We start from the raw sequence: 15,907 nt of genomic DNA, 5'->3' as shown, positions 1-15,907 counted from the left end.
CTTTTGTTGTGAAATGTTTGCAATGGAAGTGGGTAGGGTCATGGGGAGAGGGGCTAAGGGCGGGAATAAATCACCTCAAGGCAGGACTAGAAAGTGAAGTGGCCCAAACAGGGACTTCCCTGGTGGTCCAGTAATTAAGACTCCATGTTTCCGATGCAGAGGGTGCAGGTTCAATCCCTGGTTGGGGAAACTAAGATCCTACATGCCGTGCAGCGTGGCCAAAGAAAAAAAAAAAAAAAAAAAAGTGAAGTGGCCCAAACAAAGCATGTACAAACCTTGTAACTAGAAATTCAGACCCCAGACCCACAAGAATTTTCTCTGCTTCACTTGTGGGGAACGTATGCAACCTCATTAGCTGTAAGAGCCTCCTCAGGGTCCACGCCCAATGAGGGCACTTTCAACATCTAAAGGGCAAGACTGCATTTCTGCTCTAGTGCAGCCAGGAGGTGGCAACTAGAAAGGGTATGAGGGAATTCTGAGCTGATTTGTCCTGGCTATGAAGGGCAACAGATGGATCTGGAAACTACAGCTTAGTCTGTGTTAAGTATCCTGCAAATAATCCTGTAATAATCACCCATGATCATACCACAGAAGGATCAAATCTGAACGGATATAAGCTCCATGTGATAGAAATAAAATTAAATACTAAGGAAGCCAGGATGACCTTGTGCGCAGTGGGGTCCCACCTTATCTCTGGGTGAGGGAGTGGGAACAAGTTTCTACCATTGGAAAAGGTGAAGCTGGAGGACAAAGAGCCTTCTGGGCAAGACCCTCACTCTCTATTGCTGTCCATGAAAGGAAAAGAGATGTTGAGGAAAATTTATTTTTATGGTTACAAACTTTTCACAAGACCAAAATCTGATTCAGTATTTTCACTGCCAAAACCAGTGATGAAAATCAGTTTAATTTTCCACCTCAAAGTTTCCTGGACATAAAACTATCCCTCATTTTCTTTTTACCTGGAGTTTTTCATTGCTTGTGGCAACCATTTGCAAAACGTAAAAACTGACTTACTTAAAAAATTTTGGTATATGTTCAAGGTTGTTTTCTTCCATGTATCGTCTTCGAGATCTCTGGAGTTCCTCTACTCTTTGCTTCTCTGCTGCTGCAGCTTCTAAGCTTCCTTCTTCCAAAAATCTAAGCAGAAAGCAGTTTATCTTTTAATACGTTACCTTCTTCTCTGAGAACAAAATAATCTCATTTGCCTAAAATTAAATTCTGGTTGCTGTGAACATAACACAGTGAACAGTAATGCTCTGATTACGTCCCTTTGCCCCTTCCCCAGGCCATACTCTCTCTGTCTGCCATCAGCTAACATACTTTCTGTGTATGTGAACTGAATTACTGAATTCAGCAATAAAATAGGAGGAGTGAAAAGTAAGTGGTTGGCTTTGAAGACTTTTCTGTGCTGTCTAGGGTTCCACAACTTGAGATTTTCAGGTTGACTAGAGAGTCTGGGGTTAGGACATCATGAAGTCCCCGGTTGTGCTCCTTTTCCACGTTATCATAAAGCACTTGTTAAAGGCCACAGCATGGAGGATGGTACCTGACTGTTCTCCAGCTACTTTTAGAACAGATTGAGAGGGAAGGAGTTTTCCTGTTTTATTGGAGAGAGTAAAACTAATGAAAAAGGGTAAGGTAACAGTTGGGGGAAACTACAAAAGGCCACAGAAAGGAAATGAATAGTAAATGAAATTCAGAAAGGGAATATTGAAATAGAATTGAGAAGAAAAAAGCAGACCCAATGGTGATTTGCAAATATTTAAATTCCAAAATGAGAGCAAAGAACAGGTATACAATATGATACACACTGTACAGGAAGCTTACTGATAAGTTTGAATGTCAAATAGTGAGACTGCATGTTCTAGAGAAAGAGGGGGGAATATGAGAGAACTAAATAGTAGAACATTCAATACTGGGAACATTTTGGCAGAAGACAGATGAAGCCACAAAGACACTGGGAACAGAAAATGATCTTGGATACAATTTGTATGACATATAGAATTCTTTTTTTAAAATTAATTAATTAATTTATTTTTGGCTGTGTTGGGTCTTCGTTTCTGTGCAAGGGCTTTCTCTAGTTGCGGCGAGCGGGGGCCACTCTTCATCACGGTGCGCGGGCCTCTCACTGTCGCGGACTCTCCCGTTGTGGAGCACAGGCTCCAGACGTGGAGGCTCAGTAGTTGTGGCACACGGGCTTAGTTGCTCCGCGGCATGTGGGATCTTCCCAGACCGGGGCTCGAACCCGTGTCCCCTGCACTGGCAGGCGGATTCCCAACCACTGCGCCACCAGGGAAGCCCCTGACATATAGAATTCTTGTAAGAAGTAAAACTAATTCTGTAGGAATGGACAACATGAGTACAGAACAATGTAAGAATAATTAAAAAAAAAAAAAGAATCAGAAGGTATTAAAGGTACTGTATTTTGAGTATATCTCACACCCCAGGGGATCAAAAACACGTTGGGAAAACTCCACACTTTGACTCAAAGTATTTCTAGGTACCCCTGTATCTTATCCTCTTATTCTTCACTGAAATGGATAAAGGGGATCAACTGTATGGTGATGGATAGAAACGAAATTTTTGGTATACACAGGTATACAGGAGTAGAAATATAATGTTGCATACATGAAAATTATATAATGTTACTATATATGTAATGTTATAATTATATAAAGTAACACCAATGTTACTTCAATAAAAAATTTTTAAAAGAAGATAGTCCAGGCTTCCCTGGTGGTGCAGTGGTTGAGAGTCCGCCTGCCAATGCAGGGGACATGGGTTCGATCCCTGGTCCGGGAAGATCCCACATGCTGTGGAGCAACTAAGACCGTGCACCACAACTACTGAGCCTGTGCTCTAGAGCCCGCGAGCCACAACTACTGAGCCCGCGTGCCGCAACTACTGAGGCCCGCGTGCCTAGAGCCCGTGCTCCGCAACGAGAGGAGCCACCGCAATAAGAAGCCCACGCACCACAACGAAGAGTAGCCCCCGCTCACCGCAACTAGAGAAAGCCCTGCGCGCAGCAACAAAGACCCAACACAGCCAAAACTAAATTAAAAAAAAAAAAAAAAAAAAAAGATAGTCCATGTTATAGAGTAATAGAACTATAGAAGTACAAACACTGAGGTGAGGAGTGATTGTGTGAAGAGTTCAATAATTTGCAGACCTTTGGTAAATTGGTGGGGGGGCACTTTTTGTTAAAAAACATCTGTGTTACCTTCTGCGGGGAACTTTTGTTGAGCTAATCTTCTATTATGATCATCCTCTGAATGCTCTTTACCTAGGTAGAAGACTCAGCTATTACTGAGTGAATAAGGGAATGAATGATTCAATGAATAAATAAATGATGGTGGCGAAAGTCTTGATGACTTCTGTAAGCACCATGCCATGACCTAGTGTTCATTTTAAATACCACTGCCCTGCTCACCTCTGATCTGGCCGGAATCGGGCATCTGTTGGTGGAAGGAGATCTTTTAGTACAGGATCTAACTCATTAAGCTCAATAGCGAACCTTGTGAAGCCATAGTAGAGCTCATAGTTGGTCGGCATGGAACCTGGAATGAGGCCAAGGAACCACTGTGAGAGGCAAAGAGGCTTACAGAACATGCAGAAGCTGACTTAACTCAGGTGCTTAATTAATACTCACATTAACATCAAATTTACAGTCATAAACATTAGATTACAATTTTTTTTAAAGGATTAATGATTATTTGCACACTTAATTTAAGACACTGGGTAAGTAATCAGTATCTTCACCCTCCTCTCAAATAACTTGAAGATCACCACTTTCCAATGTAAATGCTATTCTTATTCCCCGACGAGTTGGCTATTACTGTTAATTCTGCAGTCATTGTTTGTTTAGATATACCCACATATACCCAGTATGGTTGCTCACTGTTCCTTCTTGTTTGTCTGACCTTTTATGTGGGATGATAAAGGTGCATCTTTTGGAAATTCATTTAGTGAGGATCTGTTCGTGGTAAATATTGTTTTCTTTCTCTATAAATGTTGATATTTAATCATAGTTTTGAAAGAGGCCTCATTTCTTGAAATATCAAGTGCTCTTATTTTCAGAGTGTGGTAAGTCTTACTCTGCCTGGGTTCCTTTTGTGTTTTGTGATTTTTGACTGTGAGCTCTTGTCCCTTGGATCTTCATCTGTGGGAATTCTTAAGGCCTGGGATCAAGTTGTTTTTTCTTTTTTTTTCTGGCCGTGCTGCGTGCCATGCAGGATCTTAGTTCCCCAACCAGCGATCGAACCTGCTCCCCCTGCACTGAAAGTGTGGAGTCTTAACCACTGGACCTCCAGGGAAGTCCCTACAAATTTTTTAAGTGAACTAAATTGGTTTTATTTTGTTAAATGGGAAACTTTATGTTGATGATCAGAACTGATAGATTCATATATTTAATAAAATCCAGCTTTTAAAATAAAACTTTGTACATACAGTAGTCTTCACTGGCTAATTTTTCTCTCAAATACCCAACTGGGTAACTAAGTGCTTGGGTGACTAACTATGAGCATTAAGATTTCACCAAAAAACACTTACAATTTACTTCCATTTAGAAAAGAAAAAGATTCAGATCTAAATTAATGTTTACCGGCACTTTCAACTAAATTCGACAGCAGGATCTTTGTAGGCTCTGCTCATTAATGCGCTCCAAGCTCCTAGAACAAAGCCTGATGCTTAGTCAGTACTCAATACATAATTGCCAAATGAATGAACTAACCACTCTACCAGCAGGGAATTTAAATACTCATTGAGGAAACCAACAACTAATTTTAAAGTTAGGGATTAACTGACAAAATTCCAACGAAAATAAATGTCATGTGGAGTCTTGTTCCATTTGTACTTGATAGTCAATTATATGCTAGTGTATTACCAGAACTCTCTTGATGTCTTTTATTAAATGTCAGCATATTTCAGCTCTTTGATGCTCAAGTAAAAAGATCACTTATTCTGGTTAAATTATTGAATTTGTGGATTATGGATGTTTGCAGGCTCTCCTTTGTTTTACTAAAACAGAGAATAAATAACACGAGTAGGGATTTGAGTTTGTATATTTCAATTATTCCAATAGTTTAATAAGTATATCTAGCTTTTGAAATGCGGTTATTACATTTAGAGAGATTTTACATGAAGCCCAATCTCTGACCACACGTCAGATTTGGTCTCAATTCTACAACTCCTTACTATCAAATATTGGAATTTATTTAACTTGTAGATTGAGTATAAATGTAAATATTATTGTCTTAAGCATCTATGTTTTTAATCTATTAAAAGAAAACATAAGGTGTACCGCATGGGATGATCTGACCTTCCCTACCTTCTGCCACTCATGGCGCCCCCCTGAGGCAGGACACTCATGCCGGTCTCACCTGGTCTCCAGATGCACTTGGCGGAAGGGGCCACACCGCAGAATAGCCCTTCATGCCACTTCCCAAACAGCCGGTGCACCACCTTCCCTTCCTGATCCATCACAACCCCCTGGACTTCATTCACATTGGAATTCCAATAATTCACCTGGAGAAACCAAACTCCAGTTAAAACACTCTATCTCTTTAATAACACCAATCCCTGTAATTTCCACGTGGAAAAATTTCTTAACCTTGAAGTTTCTCATGCAAACCATTTCCAGGCATCTATCTCAAAATGTTTTGCATGGAAGGGTGGCCATCTAAGTGTTAGCTGGCTTAACTTTTAAGAAAGGGATGACCCCATTCCATGTTAGAGCATGATAGCACAGCCCAGAGAAGGCTCAGTTTCTATCTTAACTGAATATTAATTTATAGGTTAGCAAATTCTTCCTCCCATTGTCCTGTCTTGAACTACCCTTGGCTCATGGATTTTAATGATTTTCAATTGGCAACACTGGAGAAATAGCTTGTAAAATAATTTTCATAGTAGCTGTAAATGACTAAATTTAATCAGGAACACCTTGTTCTAGCTCTCTTCCAGCCATGCTCTTCCCCAAGGGGTCAGAAGTCTGCGGGAATTTACCCATCTGGATCCCATGGCCCCTATTCTAGATCAGGCCCCAAGTATGCAGGACCCTAGAATTCCTTGTCCAAATGGCTCTAAGCGGGACTTCCCTGGTGACGCAGTGGTTAAGAATCCACCTGCCAATGCAGGGGACATGGATTTGAGCCCTGGTCCGGGAAGATCCCACATGCCACGGAGCAACTAAGTCTGTGTGCCATAACTACTGAGCCAGCGTTCTAGAGCCCGTGAGCCACAACTACTGAGCCCACGTGCCACAACTACTGACGCCCACGCGCCTAGAGCCCGTGCTCCGCAACAAGAGAAGCCACCGCAGTGAGAAGCCCGTGCACCGCAACGAACAGTAGCCCCCTCTCGCCACAACTAGAGGAAGCCCGCGTGCAGCAACGAAGACCCACCGCAGCCAAAAAACAAAAAAAACCACAAATGGCTCTAAGCTTATTCCACAGCCTGCACAGGCTTTTCCTTGGATTTATCGTTAGGCCTGAGGGGTGGCCAAGGGTGGCTGTTTGAGGGGGTGTGGACTGGACTGCCTACACATGTGTTTGCAGCCCCCTGCAGCGCGGGGCAGAGCTGGGGGTGGGAAGCAAGTGGGGAAAGCTGTGGGCCAGCCTGGTTCTCCTGCGCTGCCAGGTTTCCAGCTCGGTGTTCCCAAGTGTCCAACCTGGACTTGCAGGTTTTGTCAAAAAAGGTACTTTTGTCAGCATGAAAGGATAGAACATATTTTATCTGACAGCTTGTGGGCTTGATTTACATACTTTAAATATTTACACATACGGTATGGGGACTGTCATTTGTACTCTTGCCCTGAGCTCTGCAAATATTAGGGGCAGGCCTAAATCGAAGTTTCTCCTAGCCTAGAAAACTAAGTGCGCGCAGCTACTGTCACGCACGACCCAGTCAGCGCAAATAGTGATCCTGGCTCTTCAGTTCTGAGCCACCTAATCAGTCTATAAGAAAAAAAGGAAAAAAGAAAAATATCTAACATCTTCTCTTGTTAATAAAGGTACTGCTTTTTGTTGAACTTAGTTAAGATTATATAATAATGGCAGAGTTGGATAAGCTTATAGGGACCGGAAGCTATCATCTCTATGCATCTTCAGAAAATGACAAGTGCGATATATTTAGTTCCCTAAAATAAGATCACTTGAATATGTTGTAATCAAGCGGAATATAAATAGAATATAAACCAGGAGACTTGTTATAGGCAAGAAGTACTCTCTGGAATTTTACTTAATGAACTGGCTGCTTAAAAAGAAAATTCTTTAAAAAGAATTTTTGTTTCCTCTTTCAAGATGGTGCCTTTGTTGACCTCTACACCATCAGACGTCTGCATGCCCGGAGCAACTCCACCAGTTGGTTCTACTTTCTTATCTAAAATGTCCCTAAGGATCAATGATACAGAACTAACTCACTTGCTGCTGCTTAAGATAATTGTTTTATTTCTTCCTTAGGAAGCATTTTATGTATCTTTCCTTTGCTATTGTAAGATTACTTACCTTGACAAATGTGAGTTTGCAAATGCAAACACTGCTTTTGGTATTTCTAATGGTTACTTCTCCATAATGCTCTATCCATCTCCTCCCACTCAGGATGTTGTGTATGCACGTGGTGACCTTATTCCACACATAGCAATCTCCATACCTAGTGAAGAATACAGCACTGATTAAAAACAGTGAAGGTAACAAATAAATATTACTGTTTCTACCAATGAGAATATTCTTTAGCCATAGCTTTCTTTCCCTTCATCTTTCTCTTATTTCTTTCTTGGAAGTTTCTATGTGGTCAAGGTCATTTATGACATGATTCATTCATTTAAGGAACATTTCAGTGCTTTCTATGGGCCAGGTGCTAAAGCTACCAAGTTGAATAGGGTCTGTTTCCTGCTCTCCTGGAGCCAATAGTACGGTAGGGATAGATGGACGCTTATAAGAGCACAGAGGAGTGTCCTTAGATCTGCCTGGAACGTGGGGCGAGCGGCAAGCAAGATTTTCTAGGGGAGGCTGGGTCTGGTCTAAGCTTGGAGGATGGAGAGGAAGGTACTACAGGCTGGGAAAGGCAGAGACGAAGCCACAGAGGCCAGAAGGGCACAATGCATCCGGGGGCCTGTGTGTGGCACACTTCAGGTGAGTGGGTGTGACGGGAGGTAAGGTTGGAAAGGTGGGACAGGGCAGAGCAGCCAAGGCCCTCAATGACCCACCAGTCAGTCTGGATTTACCCTACAGGCAATGGGCCACCACAGTAGGGTCCTAGGGAGGAGACAGTAGGGTGTGCATTCAAGAAAGGCTACTCTGAGGACATTGTTTCATGCTGTGAGTTAAGGCCAAATATGTGAATAATTCTTTGGGAAAAGACTGACAAGCATAGATGGCATACATCTAATACAAATTCTGGAGAGTAAGGTTACCGAGTTTCTGCCAAGGAAGGTGATGACAAAGTTTCTACTCACCTTTAAATTTGCACATTACATATATGTTCAAATAAACCAGTTTCAAAATAAAATGCTTCTGGGTTTCTAAAAAATTTATGAATTGGTATGATGTAGGCACTATGGAAAACTCTCTTCCTCATGAGTTTGTAAATACTGAAAGTTTATTTTGTGGTTCTGGGAATTCCTCCCTCTCCCCATCATCCTCTATATTGAATCTACCAGCAAATTCTGTCATTCAAATAGACAAAAACAAAACAGAACAAAAATCAACCAAATGAAGAAAGAAAGAAAAACAATCAAGCCTTTGGCCTCAATGAAAACTTCAATTAATTTTAAGATGTACAAGCTATATCCTCTAGAAAACAACCATAAAAGGATTCTATCACTTCCTTAATGAACTAAACATTAAAAATAGTGCCTGGATCTAAGATGAACTCAAAAGTGAAAGTATAAATTATATAAAAAAGAAATGGCTAAAAAGAGCCATTTTAGTTTGCATTTTATTTTCATATAAAATGCAAACTAATGTGGTGACTGGGACAGGCGGGCGTTGACTGATGAATGCAGGATGTGAAGAGATAAAAAGGAAGCTTCGACACATCTGCTGAAGTTCTCATTAGCTTTTGTCGGGGCCCAGTCTCAAAACTTCGGTGAAGTTAACAGAAACATTGGCCATACAGGGAAATGGCCCCTTGGCACCTTCTAGAGCTTCAAATAGCCATTTATGATTTAAAAAAGCAGATAGGAGACCAAAAGGAAGATGAGCACAACCCACTTTGGAAGCATGGCATTCAGGGTTCCCACAGGCAGGATTTCCATCGACTTCCCCCAGAACTTGTTTTTCCATCTGATATCTAAACGACATAAGGCAGAGGACAAGAAATATACACTCCATATCTAATCATTTACTCTAGAAAAATGAACTTTTGTATTACACTTTATATTTTACAAAGGAAACTTTTGTAATCCCAACTGATTCTATAGTGTTGCTTTAATAAGACAAGTGCCTGGGGATGGCCCAAGGTGAGAAGATTAACTGTGAAACCCCCCCCCAAATATCTATGTATATTTTTCCATAATATATGCTCTATATGTGTTTTCAACAAATAAAATTGGTAAAGTCTTGGAATAACCTGTGTGTGTATGTGTGCATATTCACATCCACACATACATAGACTCTACTCGGCGTTAACGTCTCCACAAATATCGTTTTAAGTTTTAACTAAATGGTGGAAATACTTTATATATATATATGTATATACGTGTGTATGTGTGTGTGTATGATGTATAGAAAAAGTAATTGCAGATTGTGGTATGGCAGTACAATTGATTTATATATATATTTAAAGAGTTACATGACTTGGGAGAACAGTAAAAAAATAATGCCTCTAAACACAGATAGGTAAGATTTATGAGAAAGTGGGATTAACTTAATGAACATGTTCCCATACTGGTTGTTAAGATACCACCCAGGGCCCAGCACTTCATCTCACATGATGGCTTTATGTTTTACTTGTGGTCACTCAGGTGTATCTGTGCATTTGTCATAACTGCCCAGTCTCATTCTGATGAAATAAGGGAGCTTAGTGCTATCTCCATAAAATTTCTGACTCTTTGTTATGAACAAGAAATGATTTACTTTCTTAATCTGCAATAAAGTACAGTCACAGTGCTGCTCTATCATTTCATATCCTTTTTAGGTTGAGGAAGTACATGTGAGAAGAGTCATTCTGTGATCAGTGAAGTACCCTTTTGACCTCCCCTGAATGTGAGGGAACTATTCACACTTAATGGTAAATTTACATACATATTTTTTTCTTTCTAGAGGGGTTTTGAAACTTTTTATTCTAGGCGAGTTTGCAACATTCTAATCGAACAATGGGTATTGATTTAGTAGAGACTTCAATCCAAACCCCCAAGCCTCAATGAGTTAAAGACCAGAAATCACTGCAATGTATATATATCTAAATAGACTGTGACCACATATGACATGTTCTAGAGCCTTCTTTGAGGATTAAGATCTCTTGGCACACCCTCAAGAAGCAAGAAGCCAGCAGATACAACCTCCATGCTAAAGATGCAGACAATGAGTTGAATGAGGTAAAGGAATAGCCCTGAGCTGGCATAGTCAGCACAGAGCTCTGCTGTCCCATAGGGCTTTGCTTCCTAAATAAATAATCCCATCTCCTGGATGACATGGTTCCATCTTTAAATCAGGAAATCTAATTTCTCAAACTGAACTCCACACCAACTACCAATATTCTCTGAGTTCTAAAAGTAGAAATCTAAACTGAGTACTTTGGAAACTAGAAACTTTCTCATAGGCTCATCAATTGGATTTTGAAGTGATAATTGAAATACAAACCTTGCCAAAACACAAAATTCTTGGATTCACAGTGACAGGCAGAAATGGGTGGATGATGGCTAACCTGGCAGTTAAAAACAAAAAATGACATCAGTGTTAGAACTTCCATAAATGATAATTTTTTACAACGTATATTGGCTACCCCCAAATAAAAACTACTCAACTCATCCATCTCTATTAGTGAATTCTTCTCAAAATGTATAAGTAAATTACTGAATCTTTAACTTTTACAACTTCATGCTTAAACACATTTAGAGGTTGTAGTTATATTGATAGGCTAAGTGAATTTTCTGTTAACTAGTATTATAACCCACCTCAATCAGATGTTTACAAAAAGCTATTTTCATCATCAAACAGCACTCCTACAGTTTCTACACAGAAACTCACTGAGTCCAGTGCGACTTACCTGTTCTGAGAAAAAACGGAATCCTTTGTCCTCTCTAATGCATTCATAAGTCTCCCCAAGGACAGGGTTGAATGGCTTACTTCCTGCTCTGAAATAGGTGGAGCAATATCCTGAAACTGCAAATGCAGCAATAAGAACCTGTTAAAACATTTAAGAAAGGAAAATCATATAGGAGAGACTACTTCCAGGTCTGTTTGTCCCTTATTCCTCTAGATTTTATACACCCCCATCAGTGGGTGCTCATTTGATGGCATTTGCGTTTTCTATTTTTTGCACAGACTCTTCCTATACTCATAGGGAAAAAAAGATAATTGAAAATGAGGTTAAACTCTCTGCATGGGAACCAGCAGACAACTGAAGCCAAATATTCTTCATTCATCTGTCTGTCCAATTTCCCGAGTATCACGGAGTTCAAAGGTTCTGAAAGCCAGTGTATAGGTTATGCCATTTGCACAATCTTAGCAGGAGGGTTGTGGCTGTTGGTGCTTTTCAGAGGGCAGGTCAAGTTTTGCACAATCACATGGAGTAGAGGCCAGGGCAAAGAACAAACAGGAGGTTACTTTCTCAGACCTAAGTTCCTGAACAAATGGGCTCCCCTGGCATTCAGGAAAAGCTGATAAAGCAAGGCTAGGCATGTCTTAAACCTGTAAGGAGCGTGATACCTTTACATTCTAACTTTAGAACCACCCAGAACCAAGAATAAGTCACAAAGTGTGTATCTTTCAGTAGAGGTATCTGGATCTTTTTGGCCCTGCCTGGTTTATGCAAATGGATTCCTCTTACCTAGGAGGTGAGAGTATTAGGCAACAACCAAATATGCTATCATAATGAATTCTGCCTTAGCCCAGGTCTAGGGTTGGCAAATCTCCAAAGGGCGCTGCTCTGTTATTTATTACCATGCGCTCATAGGGACTGTCCGTTTCCGAAGCCTTGTCCAGAAGCTCACTATACTCCATTTCCTCGCAGAGGTGCTGCAGAGTATTGAGTGGCTCGTTTAGCTCCACAGGCATGGAGACTTTAGACAGGTCTTTACCAATGTTGTTCCTCAAGATATTCCATAGGTTAATGTTACTGGTGTCAGGACAGGGAGCTGGCAGGCGTGCTCGACGGCCGTTTCGGAAGGCTCCTCCTGTAAGCTCCCCGTTCAAGACTGGAAGAGGGAGAAAGAGGAGAATCACAGTGAAAGAGATCTTGCTTTTCTTATTTCCCAGAACCTGGGAGGGTAGGAACTCTTTCAAATAATTCTGATTGTGATACATTTCTTAAGCCTTCATTATACTCTCTCAAGAGGGAAGAGGATTATTTCAATACAAGGTTGCTGATAAATGCACAAAACATCAATGTATAGTTTTTTAAACAAAGTGTTAAACATACTCAAGTATTATACAATAAAAGACAAGTCAAACTTCTAAAAATTAAATATAGTTAATATGAAGGACACAAAATTTTGGTTTTGGCACAAGAACTAAACTTTTTCTTTTTCTTTTCCTGTGTGTCTTTTATTATTATTATTATTATTAATTTTTAATTTAATTTTATTTATTTTTTTATACAGCAGGTTCTTATTAGTCATCCATTTTATACACATCAATGTGTACATGTCAATCCCAATCACCCAGTTCATCACCCCCACCCCCCACCCCGCCACTTTCCCCCCTTGGTGTCCATACGTTTGTTCTCTACATCTGTGTCTCAATTTCTGCCCTGCAAACTGGTTCATCTGTACCATTTTTCTAGGTTCCACATATATGCGTTAATATACGATATTTAAACTTTTTCTTTTAACCATCTGCCTAACAAAATTTTCAACCATTTACCTCACCAGATTATACGAATATTGAACAATCAGCTGCAAAAGGAAAAATTAGCTAAGGAGTCAAAATGATTGTTCATTGAATCATCAGCATTGTAACTTGGCATGTAGATAGAACCACCTGGAAGCTCAAAGGATGCATACTTTGCCGAGAAATGTTGTCTGCAACGCTGGTGTTGTCTTCAGATATATTATCACTCACATCACTGATGTAAGACTCATCATCTGAAGCCTAAGGAAGTGAAGAACGTAGAAAGGATCAGAATTCTCATTCAGTCTTGAAAGTTCAGAAAAATCAAACAATGAAAAACAACAGGATATTTGCCCAAATGAGAAGCAGAGGTCACAGTGGGAACTGTATGTGGCATATGTGCAGTGAGGGTCTTCCGTGAGCCAGAATGTAGGATTGCCAGAAAGCAGCCCTGTCTTTAAGTAGCTTTCTGTCTTAGTTGGGCTGAGACGCTGGGGGAGGCCAGTGCATAACCAGAAATGTTTCAATTCAACACAGTAAGAATGTGCAAAAAAGGAGGCCCTATGGATCCCCCTAGAGGAGTCAGGAGAGGCTGCCCGGAGGAAATAATATTTGAACTGGGTGTCGGAGGATGCAGGAGTGGCCCAGTTGTTAGAAGGGGGAGAAGCACAAGAAGAAGGGATAGTGTGCAACGGCAAGGACCATGAGAGAAACATTTATTCTAGGAGTGCTAAGAAGTCGAGTGGCTGTAACAGAGGACAGGGCAAACGAGATGAGGTCCGACTGTGAAGGGCTTTTCATGTCAACATAAAGGGTTCACAATATAATCATATGAGTTATTAAATGCAAGGAAATGACAGAGTCATATTTAGTTCTCAGGAAGATACTCAGCAGCTTTCCCTAGGGAGGCCAGACAATAGGATCCTACATAGATCTGGGTAAGAAATACTGACCAATAACACTAAGATGGCCACAGCAAGGATCAAGTAGTAAAGCTGCATTTGGGAACCACATCTGAAGTATACGGACAAAATTTGGCAGATTATTTGGGGGCAGGGGAGAAGGATTTAGGGATAGAGAGAAATCGAGAATTAAGCCATTCTCTACGTGAGAGAAACATGGAACTAAAATGAAACCAAAATTCATATAAGAATATAATTAAGGGGCAGGCACTTCCTTGGTGGTCCAGTGGTTAAGACTCCATGCTCCCAATGCAGGTGGCCCGGGTCTGATCCCTGGTCAGGGAACTAAGATCCCACATACTATAACTAAGCATGCGCACTGCAACTACTGAGCCCACGTGCTCTAGAGCCCGTATGCTGCAACTAGAGAAGCCCGCGCACCACAACGAAGGCCCAGCACAGACAAAATAAATTAAAAAAAAAAAAAAGAATAAAATTAAGGGGCAATATATGTACTAAGGGGATTTAGAGACAGAGCAGATAAGAAAACAGAGAAGTACTGTAGAGCCATTCAGAGGAATGGGAAAACCAATGTTTCTACTATATGTAAGAAAACTGTTGATACTTATTTACTTTCTTCAAAATGGAAACACGCTGTATTTTTTCTGAACATAAAAACAAAACATTCTTATCGTAAAAAATCAGAACTTACATGAAGCTAAACAGATGATATGAAAATCATCCATTCTATGACCTAAAAGAAATCACTTTCAACATTTCGTAGGTACTACCCCCAATTTCAAAATGCCTATGTAAACACACTGATATGTTTATCTTTAGATACTGAAAAAGGGGATTGTTTTACAAACTATTTTATAGTGTTCTGAATATACTTCCATTCTTATAAATATAGCTCTTCATCCTCACTTGGAATGGCAACGTATCTCATTAGACAGTTATATTACACAAGGAATTTAACCAGCATTCACGTGGCTTCCAATTTTTTATTATTTATAGACAATACTTGGATGAACATCCTTGTAAACATATTTCTGTGAATCTGTCTGGCAATTTCATTAAGATTTATTCCCAGAAGCGAAATTGCTGGGTCAAATGAGTCACTTTTAGGCTTTAGCTGTATGTTGCCAAATTGCTCTCCTGGAAAATTGTACTGTATTTCTTTGTTCTCATCATCAGTATATGAGAGCATCCATCTCTCACACCCACTTAAACACTATACATTATCAATCTATATTAGTATGTATCTACCTAACACACATAAAAGATCTCTGGTTTGAATTTCATCTTTAGTGAAATTGCTGTCTTATCTTTCACACATTTTTTCAGCTTGTCATATAAATTGCATTTTTTTCTAGTTTGCAGTTTATTTTTTAATGTTGTTTATGCCACTCTTTTTTGGCCATGTAAAAGTTTGAAATTTGTATGTAATAAAAACCATCAGCCTTTGCCTTTAAGGTTTCTGGATCTATTGCTGATGTTTTTAATAGAGTTGGGGGGAGAATTCATATATTTAGGGAGATAGAGTTATACTCAGAATGATTTCACATAAATGAATAATGATAGTTTTGCTTTTGCACCCTGAGCAATGTTATAAAGATGGTAAATTGAGAATAAAGTCTTTTTCTGATTTGTATTTTCCCACTGCAGCTGGCTTCCAGTTCTCATTGACTGCAACTAAATGGAAGGCTAAACCTTTAGGCCCATGAAAGCCACATTCTAAACCTTGATAGAAATAAAAAGTAAATCAAACTCTTCCATGTGATTTCTCTGAAAAAAGCTAATCACATCCAATTATGTTAGAGAAGACAAATGCCTGCCTGAACCTAATTCATGGTGCGTGCATGTTTATTACATGAACATTTAGAAGCTATAAACAGTCTAGTCCTCTTCAATTTCTAATTTCACCCAAACTAATATATGATAGACATGGTGCAATATCCATGCCCATGGAGAAAGTTCCGTGTAGAATATGAAAGAACTCTACAATGACAGTGGGCC

General features: G+C 40.0%; 1 protein-coding gene across 8 annotated transcripts in view; it reads right to left on the bottom strand.

The window, feature by feature from the left end:
* The window catches only part of OSBPL6 (oxysterol binding protein like 6), a 209,861-nt gene that overhangs the window by 3,927 nt on the left and 190,027 nt on the right, over window positions 1-15,907 (bottom strand). For all 8 annotated transcript variants that reach the window (XM_059928166.1, XM_059928165.1, XM_059928169.1 and 5 more), the window contains 9 exons: window positions 13,160-13,247; window positions 12,099-12,352; window positions 11,203-11,340; window positions 10,797-10,860; window positions 9,207-9,285; window positions 7,500-7,644; window positions 5,379-5,523; window positions 3,431-3,557; window positions 1,015-1,137 (listed from right to left, as the gene is read on the bottom strand). In XM_059928166.1, the coding sequence (XP_059784149.1) occupies window positions 1,015-1,137; window positions 3,431-3,557; window positions 5,379-5,523; window positions 7,500-7,644; window positions 9,207-9,285; window positions 10,797-10,860; window positions 11,203-11,340; window positions 12,099-12,352; window positions 13,160-13,247 (1,163 nt within the window). The remainder of the gene's footprint in view (window positions 1-1,014; window positions 1,138-3,430; window positions 3,558-5,378; window positions 5,524-7,499; window positions 7,645-9,206; window positions 9,286-10,796; window positions 10,861-11,202; window positions 11,341-12,098; window positions 12,353-13,159; window positions 13,248-15,907) is intronic.

The sequence above is a fragment of the Balaenoptera ricei genome, chromosome 7 (genome assembly GCF_028023285.1).
Source record: "Balaenoptera ricei isolate mBalRic1 chromosome 7, mBalRic1.hap2, whole genome shotgun sequence".
Classification (NCBI taxonomy): Eukaryota; Metazoa; Chordata; class Mammalia; order Artiodactyla; family Balaenopteridae; genus Balaenoptera; species Balaenoptera ricei.
The sequence above is the reverse complement of the archived record's forward strand: the minus strand, read 5'-3'. Positions and strand labels throughout refer to the sequence as shown.